The following is a 13,523-nucleotide window of genomic DNA, read 5'->3' on the forward strand; positions in this document are numbered from 1 at the left end:
TATATATGTATGAAAAAATTGTCATTATTGGTAGTAAAGGCTACACTACACATTGGAACGCATCGAAGAGATCAAAGGGCATAACAGGAAGAGACAGCACAAAGTGGAAGACAAACAATTATTATGTTGAGAACACTGACAACACATAAACAGACAAAAAAGATGATGCAGAGCCCAGTTCTGTCTATAGGGTGAAGACAGATAACCCTAAAAATGACATACACAATGTGCTATGCAAGCCTCTAATACGGGGGCTGGCAGTGACAAATTTAAGATTTAATAATTAAAATAATAGAGACGGGGGGCGGGGCGGGGCCGGGCCGGGCTGGACACAGACAGAGAGGGGGTAAGGGGGGAGAGAGGAGAGCAGAGCAGAGCAGCCTATCATGGAGGGAGGCACTTTGACCACGGTGATCAGGGCAGGACAGCCCTGGTTATCGTGGTCTGTTTAGAGAGCGCATACAGGAAGTGGCAGATTCAAAAAAAAAATTACAGTTTAGAGGGGGGGCAAGAGATTAAAAAATAATGCAACAATATTAATATTCCTTTTATTTTGTGTACATAGCCAAAGCTAACAACAGAGAAAGAATACACAGTGCCCCCAGGCCATAAACTATTGACAATGATTTATTTTCATGGGTCCCAACCACGCGGGTCCTAGTAGGTTTTAGTACCCGATCATATGTAGTCATAATTTGCTTCCTGGCCATTGACCATTTCCCTGGTCCTCTCAAGCGGTAATGTGCTGGCGTGCATGGTCCAAAGACTAGTTTGAAAGCTAGAACAGGATCTGTTACAAGCAGTCCTAGAATATTAGGCTTACAGCCTATTTCCTGGGCTAGTTCCTCCAGATATTCAATGTAATCCAACTCAAGACTGTAGTCTTTACCAAACCTGTAATAAGCAAAAATTTACAAGATCACCTATTATATAATAATTTCACAGAATATTTCGGACAAAGTGAGCACAATACAACTTTTTGATAAACTTGAAATTATGAATAGTAGGGCAATCATATACATACAATGCCTTGAAAAAGTATTCATATACCTTGAGATTTTTCACATTTTGTCATGTTACAACCAAAAACTAAATGTATTTTATTGGGATTTTATGTGATAGGCCAACACAAAGTGCCACATAATTGTGAAGTGGAAGGAAAATGATAAATGGTTTTTAATTTTTTTTACAAATAAATATGTGAAAATTGTGGTGTGTATTTGTATTCAGCCTCCTAGTCAATACTTTGTAGAACCACCTTTTGCTGCAATTACAGCTGCAGGTCTTTTTGGGTATGTCTCTACCAGCTTTGTACATCTAGAGAGTGAAAATGTTGCCCATTCATCTTTGCAAAATAGAAGCTTTGTCAGATTGGATGGAGAGCGCCTGTGAACAGCAATTTTTCAAGTCTTGCCACATATTCTCAATTAGATTTAGGTCTTTGACTTTGACTGGGTCATTCTAGCACATTATTAATATTAGTATTATTGTTATACATGATTTATATAGAACCAACAGTTTGCCCATCGCTTTACAACATGGGTCAAACAGTACAGTTATGATACAATTCAATACAGGAGGGATCTGAGAGCCCTGCTCGTTAGAGCTTACAATCCAGAAGGAAGGGTCAAGTGGAACAAAAGGTAACAGTGGTGGGGGGATGATCAGATGGAGAAAATTAAAATACAGTTGTTAGGTGTGGGATGGATAGGCTTCTCTGAAAAGGAGGGTTTTCAGGGATCGTCTAAAAGCTAATAGAGTTGGAGATAATCGGACAGATTGGGGTAAGAAGTTCCATAGGATTGGAGAGGCCCTGAAAAAGTCTTGGGGGCGAGCATGGGAGGAGTTGATGAGGGAGCGAGAGAGCAGGAGGTCTTAAGAAGAACAAAGAGAATGATTAGGTTGGTGATGTAGCTGGGGGCAGAGTGTGGATGGCTTTGTAAGTAGTTGTAAGTAGTTGTTAGTACAGTATATGCTTTGATCTAAACCATTCATTTGTAGCTCTGACTTTTAAGGTTGTTGTCATGCTTGAAGGCGAACCTCTGCCCCAGTCTCAGGTAATTTTCAGATGATGGATTGAACAGTGCTTCGTGAGATGTTCAAAGCTTGGGATATTTTTTTAGAACCTAACCCTGCTTTAAACTTCTCCACAGCTTTATCAATGACCTGTCTGGTGTGTTCCTTGGCCTTCATGATGCTTGTTGTTCTCTAGGGTTTCCTAACAAACCTCAGAGGGCTTCACAGAACATCTGTATTTATACTAAGATTATATTACACACAGGTGTACTCTATTTACTAATTACCGTATTACCCCTAATGTAGCCCTGAAATTCCTGTAAAAAAATGTTTTATACTTACAGTTTTGGTGTCTTGCAAGGGCGTCCATCGGCGGCCTTGTCCTTCTGCGGCCATCGTGGTGTCCGTGGTGTCCTCCCGCGATGTCTCTGAGTCTAATCCCCGCTTCCCGCGCTGTGTTTGAACCACTCCGCCGACATATACCGAGCGCAGTACACTGGAGTATACTCGGACAGGCTCGGCTCCTCTCGCGTAAAGGACGTACAGGACGCACAGGACGTGACCGCGAGCGGAGCCGAGCCTGCCCGAGTATACCCGAGTGTACTGCGCTCGGTATATGTCCGCGCAGTGGTACAAACACAGCGCGGGAAGCGAGTATCGGCGTATATCGCGCACCCACGATTTTGCCCTGATTTTTAGGGAAAAAAAGTGCGCGGTTTACGCCGATAAATACGGTAGGTGATTTCTGAAGGTAATTGGTTCCACTGGATTTTAGTTAGGGGTATCAGAGTAAAGGGGGCTGAATACAAATGCACACCACAGTTTTCAGATATTTATTTGGAAAACAAAATGGAAACCATTTATTATTTTACTTCCAAGTCACAATTATGTGCCACTTTGTGTTGGACTAACAGCATTAAATCCCAATAAAATACATTTACATTTGGCTGTAACATGACAAAATGTGAAAAATTTCAAGGGGTATGAATACTTTTTCAAGGCACTTTAGGCCTGTCATTATCATTAAGACAATGAAATGTTTGCATAGACACAACATTGCTTACAGATTGCAGTTAGGCCGATTTGCTAAAACTGGGACTAGAAACCAATCTCAGCTTCCAGGTTTTTTGGTCAAAGTTTAATTGAACAAACTAAAGTTAGAAGTTGATTGGCTACCAGGCACAGCTGCACCAATTTTGCACTTTTCAGTTTTATTTAATCAACCGCACAGAATACTTCAACCACCTGCCAAAATAGGCAAACAATTCTGTTTGAAGAGATTACAATTTTACTGGCAGGACTAAGAAAAAAAAAAATCACAACTCCAGAAAAGATGGGGTAACACTTCATGAGAGCATGCCACGGAGACAATAAAGCAAGCTTTTCACATTATGTTTGTAATGAAATGCCCCACACTCCGCTTGAGTGATTTTGTCATATACCACTTCCTTCCAGTGTGGATATAGATATCAGATATTCCAACGGCTCACAAGCACACAACAAGACGACACTTGTTTGTCTGCTGAACATGGACTGTTTATTTGAACCAGACTACAAAACTTTTTATACACTTTTAACACAATGGGTTAGATAACAAGTTAGGGCTGGCTTCTGGATACTCCCCACTCCCCTCTAGAAACAGCTTGCCAGACAACTATGTAATTAGCATATTAATTAACACAGAACTTAAAGGAGTTGTAAAGGAAAACATTTTTTTTTGCTGAAATGACTGTTTACAGGGTATAGAGACATAATAGTTAACAGATTCCTTTTAAAATTGATTAAAAATAGATAAAAATCAATCATATAATGTACCTCTAGTTTTGTTTTTGCATCTAGTTTTGTTTTTGCATCTAGTTTCGTTTTTGCATGTTATCCTGCCTCTGTGCATGCACAGAGCCATAGAGCAGTGATGGTTTGGAAAATAAAACTAGAATCTCCCAGTACTGTGGTCCTCAGGAAACAGACAACCAGGAAGTGTCCAGAACAGAGAAGAATTACAGCAACATCAGAGCAAAAACAAGCAATGAGGACATGAAACCAGGTAAAGGAAGCTATTTAGCTAAAAAAAAAAAATCCTTTAGTGACCCTTTAAGGCAGCCCAAGTGACCAGACGGTCCGTCTCCGGAGGTCAATGTGATCAGCTCTTTCAATGATAATGTATTGTTCAGAATTAAACTAAGAATAGTCTGTACATATATCCTGGGAGATATTGTAGATAAATATTACTGTCCCATTTTAAGTAATCCAAGACATATTTTCTCAGTCACCCTGTGCCAGGATGGCACAGGGTGACTTAGACATAAGAGGTGCATGGGGAGCTGAAACAAGTGTTTCCCATCCTCTCCAAGGGATTCTGGGTTCCATGGGCCCTCCTGTCACAATTTTTTTTTTTTTACACTAAAGGGGTATAAATCTAAAATACTATGATTGGCTGTGTTCAAGTCTAAACTCAAACAGGCTAATAGACATTTAGGGAATTTCATAAAAATTGGGGAACTTATCCATAGCTTCACTGCGCCATTCAGTAGAATACAGTGCAGCTGTTATTGGCATGTCTTTATCAAAGTGGAAATCTATTACCCTACATCCACATACCTTTTCCAAGGGTCTTTTGGCTGGACCAATTACTTCTTAGATCCTTCCTCTTATCTCTGGAGGCAGTGGGACGTTCTTACTGCTGAACTGAACAACTCTCACATAATGATGAGTGAGCATTGTTCAGTGCAATAATTTTAATAGCCCAGGCTGAGGGTTGTTGCTTTCCCAAGCAACGGGCCCAAGACAGCTTGTGCTTTAAAGAAAGTGGGTTAAATTAAGCTGACCATGATTCAAGAAGATTGAGGACATCTAGTGGCAGAAGGTATTACTCTGGGGACAGTTTAATATGAAGACAGGCATTGCAGCAAAGGCTCCTATTTAGAAAAAAAGATATATACCTTTTCAAACAGATTTTCTGTTTTAGTTCAATATCCTTCTGGATTCCATCTTGTGACGGCAATTTGCACAAACCTAAAAATTTAAAAACATTAGAACATGAACATATATTTCATTCTCCATTATTTGTTGTAGTCTTTATTTGTTATTTTCAAATATACTATATATATATATATATATATATATATATATATATATATATATATATATATATATATTTCTTATGTTAGGGCCTGTTCACACCATTGCACTGCATTAACACTAGTTATGCGTGTTGGTGCAATTCAATACTATTCATTCTGAATGGTTTCCTAACACACTTGTGTTGTACTACAGTGCAGCCAGTGATACTAATGTGCATTGCAGTTCGCTGATCTGCCAAAAAATGCTGCATATCAGATTTTTAGTCTGTTGTGGTGTGTTATAACACAACACAATAGTTCAATGCTTAGCCCAGGGTCTGCTGTGGCATAAGTCACCTTCACTAGCCACCTTTCACGGATGCCTAATGTGTACTGGTACTTTGATGCACCCAGAAACATAAGTGCGGAAATATTTGATCTTAACAGGAGGTCACTCTTTGGCAAGGGTGAGCTAAGAATGGGGAAGTAATCAATGTAAGTAGCCAATTATCATTGTAGTTAGAAAATAAAAGCCAATAATCTCGTCAGTAAGATCAAAGATTAAAGGTTTAGGGAAGCAACAGGGTCTAGAGGGCAGAGAAAAAACAGGATTCAAACAAGTAAAGAGATAAAGGTAAATATACAGGAACTTTGAGACCAAAGAATTCCTATAAAACATTGAGGACAGAATAAAGCCTGATATAAACATTTTTTTTTCCTATTCAACCCAGCGGGTTAATCGAAAAAATAAACTGTCAGCTCCGGTCAGAGCCGCTATACTAACTATGCAAAGTTAGTATAGCAATCTCCCACTGAGCTGTTGTGTTCTGACAGGGGGACAAGCACCCTGCCTGAAAACTTCGATCAGCACTCTCTGCCATTGGCTGAGAGCACTGATTAGGAATCATGAGACAAGAAAATATGTATAGACAGCCGCACTTCATAAAGGCAACCAAAAGTTTTTACATATTTTCTTGTCTCATGCTCTGCATATTGCCAGCACCCGTGGTTTCTGAGAGGAGGCTTATTACCAAGCACATCCATCATGAGCGATTACTCCCTTTCCCTAACTGATAAGGAATCAGTCGGCTGCTGGCTTCTGTCAGACAGACAGACCAACATACACACAGCTTGAATGTCGGAAGTTTTTTTTTAACCGGCAAATGTCTCCCGACATTTGGTCGTGTGTATCCGGCTTAAAGTGGTTGTAAGGGTTAATTTTTTTTAAAAATAACAAACATACCATATTTACCTCCACTGTGCAGTTCGTTTTGCACGGAGTGTACCCAATCCTCGTCTTCTGGGGTCCCTCGGCGGCTGTCTCGGCTCCTCCCCGCATCAGCTAACCCCATTCTGGGAAGCGCTCTCCCAAGGGGGTTAGCTTGTGGGCTCGCTCCCGTGTGATGCAGTGGTGACAGAAATTTGAGTGCTGCAACAGGAAACTATACCATAGACTCTAGTGATCTTTTAGGAAAGTATGGACCAATAAAGATGCAATTAGGTGACCACCTAAATAATAAATGACAAGTGGGTTTCAGAAGGGAAAAATAAAATTGGTAAGTAGCAGTTATATAAAAATAAGCTTGCAAAGTAGTGTACCAAGACTTTAATACCATTTGTGGCATTGTCATCACCCAATAACCTAATTAATGATGTTTCCACTCACTTGAAGCAGACAGCTATGAGTGGAACATGGTAGTCAGTAAAATGTTACCTCATTCACTAAGCTCTGGAAAAAGTTATTTTGCAAAGTGCAACTTCACTTGCAAACTGAAACAATTCTTTGCCCTTCGTAAATAATCCCCTATATGTGCAGTGAAAGAGAAAGCCTGGAAGTAGAGTACACGCCTTGACCCCATGCATGTCTGAATGGATGGTTAACCATATGAGCACGGTTCCATGTCTTGGTCCTCTCCCCCTCCCCCCTTTTCCGTTTCCTATTGGGGGTGTCCTGTGTGGCTCTTTGCAAGTCCTTTTGAGCTGAGTTCCTTTCCTGTGGGGAGGTGGGAACCACTATAAAGCCTTCCGGATCACTCATCTGTTTTTAAAACAATTGTCTTTGCTATGAGATCACCCGCTCCACTCTTCAGTGAGCAAATATATCCCTGAAGAAGACCATACATGCACAGGTCAAAACGTGTCGGGGTTGCCATATAGTCCAAACATTATGTAATGTAATGCTGTGTATATCTATGTTTGCATTGCCAAATTTTGGAGTATGTATTGTACTTTATAGCCTCTAATCTATTTTTATTGTAATTTAACATTGTACTTTTCAATAAAAGAATACTTTTTATATATTTAGATTTTGCTACACTATTGCTGCTAGAAAACCCCATGGGGGACCCTTCCCATTTTTGTTTTTGCATATCGGGGTGTGCAGTCATCTCTCCTGTATATGTGTCTTTTCCTCTATCAAAGGAAGTAAAGTACACAATCATACTTATGTGCAGGACATACAGACCTGGGAGTAAACTAACACAACAGTAATCTTGTCTAGCATGCACAAAAATGTTGGTGCTGGTTTTGGCCCAGAGCACTTGAAATCTTCATCCATTTGGGAAGTATCCAGGAATAAAAGTACGGTAGGTTAATTGGCTTCTGCCTAAAATTGTCCCTAGTATATGAATGTGAGTTAGGGACCTTAGATTGTAAGCTCCTTGAGGGTATGATGTGAATGTACATTGCATATGTAAAGCGATGCGTAAATTGACGGCGCTATATAAGTACTGTACGTAAATAATAATAATAATAAAAGCATATCAGTACTACTAAAGGTAGTACTTTTTCAACACATTTATACAGTCTTACCTTTAAAGACTCTTGTTATCCATCTAGCCTGCATTTCTGAAACTGTCATGATCGCACCAATAGGCTGAATAAGACCAATGACACCCAGTGTTGCCTTTTCCAAGTTTTTAGGGAAGACACTTTTGTACAAATTTACGTTGTCATCAACCTTTATAATGGATTCATCAAGGAATGGAAATGAGTAGTGATATCCCGTAGCAAAGACAACAACATCAATGTTTTCCTCAATGCTCCCATCATCGAACTTCACAGACGTTTCAGTGAACTCTGTCACCGTGGGCTTCACCACCACATATCCACAGATGATACGACTCGGCAGTTCATCATTAACAAAAGGTTCTTTAAAGTGATTACTTTGAAAAAATGCAACCAATAGATGATTAGTATAAAAATCAAAAGAGATGAGACACTTTTTCTGCAGTTCAGGTCCCCCATGGACACCCATCACAATTGAGTCACCTATCACTTTGTAATCTGACCTAAATTAATCATTGATTTTCATAGCTAGAAATACCGTATTTGCCGGCGTATAAGATGACCTTTTGGCAGCAAAAAAATGCATCCAAAGTCGGGGGTCGTCTTATATGCCGGATCTGTCTCCGTCAGGCTATGGACATCCATGTTTTAGGCTGCGGGCATTAAAGCCGCGCCTCCCCCTCAGACTGTTCCGTGATAGGCGGAACACTCATTTTCCCAGCAGGGCCTCTGTTCAGTGTTCCGCCTATCACGGATGCCTTCTCATCCTCGGACATCCGTGATAGACGGAAAACAGAACAGAGGCCCCGCTGGGAAAATTAGTGTTCCGCCTATCACGGAACAGTCTGAGGAGGAGGCGTGGCTTTTAAATCATGGATGCCCGCAGCCTGAAACATGGATGTCAGCAGCAAAAAAATAAGGTAGGGAGATCGTCTTGGCCGGCACAGTAGAGGCATGTGATGGACAGTGGAGGCATGTGATGGACAGTGGAGGCATGTGATGGACAGTGGAGGCATGTGATGGCACAGTGGAGGCATGGAATGGCACAGTGGAGGCATGTAATGGCACAGTGGAGGCATGGAATGGCACAATGGGGGCATGGAATGGCACAATGGGGGCATGGAATGGCACAGTGGGGCATGTAATGGCACGGCACAGTGGGCCATGTAATAAAATGGCACAGTGGGGCATGTAATTTAATGGCACAGTGGTGCATGTAATGTAATGGCACAGTGAGGCATGTAATGTAATGTAATGGCACAGTGAGATTTGAAAAATGCCTGTTTCTGTCAGCGGTTGTTCCTGTCAGTGGTTGTTCTGGCAACCCCTCAGCTTCCAGACAGACTAGTAGGAAGGGGGTAGTCTTATACAGCAAGTATATCCCAAAACCAACATTTTTCCTGGAAAAATAGGGGGTCGTCTTATACGCCGGCAAATACGGTATATTGCTGTACCGCGGGCTATAAAATTAACCATTGGGAAATAAAATATATTCGACAGGACGATTACCAAGACATTCTTAAATTAAAGCATTTCTGCATTAAGGGTAAAAATGTCACAGTAAGCGCATCACCCTCTCAGCTTCCCTAATACCCACCTCTGCTCTCACTCCCTTTTCACACAGGCACAGAGGCAGCACTGGGATGCTGTCAATCAAATCCTGTAAGGAGGGACTGATGCCAAGCTATACTGTTTGTGTCAGCTCAGCTTTGGGGCTATATACACTCAGATTCCAGTTGTAGAAAACAGAACTATATTGAAATAGTAGTTAGTAGTTACGACCAACAAGCCTGGGGGGGACCCCACCAGGCACACACACAGGATGTAAAGCAATAAATAGTAGCATTAGATCTGAGGTGTGCTGACATCGTCTTTCTTGAGGGGTGGAATGTGGCCTGGCCGGTCCATATCCAGATGGGGAGGCTCCTAGGATGGATAGCATGTCCCTGCACTTTCCCTACTCATCCAGAACCTCTACCTGACGCTAAGCACTGCCTCTGACAGATGGGGGATCTGTCCCTACTCTAGCACACCACTAACGGAAATGCACACCAAACATGGGAGCCATGGTCTTAAATAGACTCTGCCTGACCCAAGATGGCCACCAAAGTCAACTGGGATGCCAGCATCCAATTGGATGCTGCCTCTTTGTGATCAAGGAGACCCTAGAGCAGGGATATGCAATTAGCGGACCTCCAGCTGTTGCAAAACTATAAGTCCCATCATGCTTTTGCCTTTGGGTGTCATGCTTGTGGCTGTCAGAGTCTTGTTATGTCTCATGGGAATTGTAGTTCTGCAACAGCTCGAGGTCTGCTAATTGCATATCCCTGCCCTAGAGGATCTATGTTCCTCCCAACTTCCTCCTTCACCTTCTTTGTCACTGCGGATGAGCGCCACCTGCAGTGGAGAAAATAGACTGCATCTGCCTGCAGCCTACATTACATGTGAATTTCACATCTGCATGTAAAATATTTTGCGCACACTACTGTTTTACTGCGTTAATATGTAAAAAATATATAGAAGATATCTTTGTTTTGCATTAATACATTTCTTTTCATGTCTACGTTTAGGTTTCCTTGCTGACTCAACCAGGCAAAAGCACTGAGAAATATAAAATCATAAAATAGTCCATAGAAAACTAATATAAATCAAATATAGTTTCAGGGCCTTAAAGTGGTATTAAACCCCAAACCAAAAATGTAATATATTGCAGCTTACCAAGCCATAAATATGGCAGCTGCATTTGTTTATCTTTTTGTTAAGGCAAAAAGAAAGCCTAAAAAACAAATACAGGCACATCACATGTAAAGGGGTTATAAAGGTTCGTTTTTTATTTTTTGAATAGGTTCCTTTAAGCTAGTGCATTGTTGGCTTACTGAGGAGGAACAGGAAGTGAGAAATTCAGACAAAGAAAAAAAACATTTAGAAGGGAAATGGAAGGAAAGGGTAAGTGAACCAACAATGCACTAACTTAAAGGAACCTATTTAGAAAATAAAAAACAAACCTTTACAACTCCTTTAAGAATTGGTAAGCTGCAATATAATAAATGTTTGCTTTTGGGTTTAATATTGCTTTAATAAATCATCAGTAAAATAAACATAACCCAGCAAAATGATACCTGTCTCTAAGCTGAAGACCATAGTGAGCATGGTTAAACCATTCATTGATTTTCTTCTCAGTCAGCCATATAGAAGTGGAAGTTGGCAGTTTGTTCCTCAACAGAGTCTGAAACCGTGTGTCATAACAGATATCCCATGGATAACCTTGGTCAAATACTCGGCTCATAACCCAGCAACCTCTCCGAGTGCTAAGATATACCTGCAGAGAGTAAAATACTGATATCTACGGTTTTAGATTATTTGATACCAAATCTAGTTGAGTCCTAAAAATGACCATCATATGCAAAGAGAAAACAGATAGGCCCGGATTTACAAAGCACTTACGCCGACGTATCTCGAGATACACCGTCGTAAGTACAAATGTGCTTACGACGTTGCTCCGGCGTATCTTTGTTTTGTATCCACAAAACAAGATACGCCTGAAGCTGGGCTAGATCCGACTGGCGTACGTCTCAGTACGCCGTCGGATCTAAGGTGCATATTTACGCTGGCCGCTAGGTGGCGCTTCCGCCGATTTCCGCGTCGAGTATGCAAATTAGCTAGATACACGAATCCACAAACGTACGTCCGGCCATTTTTTACGTCGTTTCCGCAAGGCTTTTTTCGGTGTAAAGTTACCCCTGCTATATGAGGCGTACTCAATGTTAAGTATGGACGTCGTTCCCGCGTCGAATTTTGAAAATTTTACGTCGTTTGCGTAAGTCGTTCGCAAATAGGGATTGCGTAGAATTACGTTCACGTCGAAAGCATTGGCTTGTTGCAGGTTAATTTGGAGCATGCGCACTGGGATACCCCCATGGACGGCGCATGCGCCGTTAAAAAAAAAACTAATTTACGTTGGGTCAAGACGTATTCACATAAAACACCCCCATCTCATCCATTTGAATTGCGCGCCCTTACGCCGACAAAGTTACACTCCGCCGCTATAACTTACGGCGAAAATTCTTTCAGGATACAGAAAATACGCTGTAAGTTATGGCGGCGTAGCGTATCAGAGATACGCTACGCCGGACGGAAAGATGCGCTGAGGTACGTGGATCTGGCCCTTAGTGATTAAGGTGTGGTCAGGCACACTTGTCACACCCCATGCGCACGCCTATGTACATGAGTACAATGGCATAGAGCGATTCACTTCTATAGTCGGCTGTACGCACCAAGTACAGGCCTGGGAAAATGCTGAGAATTTTTTTGTTAGTGTTCCAAATTTCCATGTACAAGAGGCCTTATGTATATACAAGGTTCATAAAAGAAGCTAATGGAAACAACAAATACAAATATAATATTTATGACATTATTTCATTTAATTCATAGAAAATATTTTATCCTACCTGAGATGCAGTACGACTAAGTTCCACAGCTATATCTGCTCCAGAATTTCCCAATCCTACAACAAGAATCCGCTTCCCTTTAAAACCGTTGGATGTTTTATACTCTCTACTATGGAAGTATTTTCCTTTAAATGTATTTATTCCTACAAAATAAAAAACTTGACAATGTTTACTTGAAACCAAATATTTTTCTATGACATGTGGCAATTGGAAAATGACAATGGATGGGAGATTTACTAAAACCAGAGCACTCAGAATCTGGTGCAGCTGTGCATATCAACACCAATCAACTTCTAACTTCAGCTTGTTCAATTAAGCTTTCACAATAGAAGCTGATTGGTTTCTATGCACAGCTGCACCAGATTCTATGTGCACAAAATTTATTAAATCCCCCCCCCCCCCCCAATGTGTTATTTTTTTTTTTTTATGTCTTTTGTAGTGACTCACTATGAGTGAAGAGATGTTAAAGGGTTAACACATTGATTGAGATGGTACTGTGTAAGTATCAGAATGACATAAGTAAGTCTTGTAATAGTCAGTTTGAATATCCCATGTGAGCCTTGTGACATCTATGTTTAGAAATACCAGTTTGTGGCGGTTGACACATATACCAGCCTTAATCACGAGTTTTAAGTCAAAACAGCAAGTAACGGTAACTTTTAGTTATCCAATGATATTCTAGCAGCAACGCCCGAAAGGGGGGCGCCCGCCCAGTAACAGTGTATTAACCAATGATGTTATCAGGGCTCAAAATTTCAAGTCCTGAGCTACTAGCCAGGCCTCAAGAGTTACTCGCCACCAGTTGCCCCACCTAATTCATACACTGCCCTGCGCCTAATTGCACCCGTAAACACGCCCTCGTAGATTATCTCATGGAATGACAATGTTTTATGCAGAATCAAGTTACAAAATTAAATATTACCAACAAAAACTTTAACAAAATGGGACAGGGCACTGGGGGCAGACCAGAGGGACAGGGCACTGGGGGCAGACCAGAGGGACAGGGCACTAGAACTGGGTCTCTTCCCCATTCTCTTGCTGTCTCCTCTGCAACTCCCATCCATCCTCTCTCTCTCTCCCATTCATCTCATCATCAGGAGCCTGTGTGTGCGGCTCCACGCTTGCATGTCCCCACTTCCCCCTTTTTTTCAGGCTGGCAGAGAGGAGAGGAGCTGCAGCACAGCGGGAGGGAGTACAATCCACACAACTTCAC

At 41.4% G+C, this 13,523-nt stretch overlaps 1 protein-coding gene across 2 annotated transcripts in view; it reads right to left on the reverse strand.

Annotated features, from left to right (window-relative positions):
* Positions 1-312: 312 nt before the first annotated feature.
* LOC120945764 (dimethylaniline monooxygenase [N-oxide-forming] 2-like) overlaps positions 313-13,523 on the reverse strand; it is a 46,842-nt gene continuing 33,631 nt past the window's right edge. For both annotated transcript variants that reach the window (XM_040360145.1, XM_040360144.1), the window contains 5 exons: positions 12,311-12,453; positions 10,982-11,181; positions 7,887-8,239; positions 4,956-5,028; positions 313-894 (listed from right to left, as the gene is read on the reverse strand). In XM_040360145.1, coding sequence (XP_040216079.1) covers positions 549-894; positions 4,956-5,028; positions 7,887-8,239; positions 10,982-11,181; positions 12,311-12,453 — 1,115 coding nt within the window. In that variant the 3' untranslated portion in view covers positions 313-548. The remainder of the gene's footprint in view (positions 895-4,955; positions 5,029-7,886; positions 8,240-10,981; positions 11,182-12,310; positions 12,454-13,523) is intronic.

Source organism: Rana temporaria, chromosome 7 (genome assembly GCF_905171775.1).
Source record: "Rana temporaria chromosome 7, aRanTem1.1, whole genome shotgun sequence".
Lineage (NCBI taxonomy): Eukaryota > Metazoa > Chordata > Amphibia > Anura > Ranidae > Rana > Rana temporaria.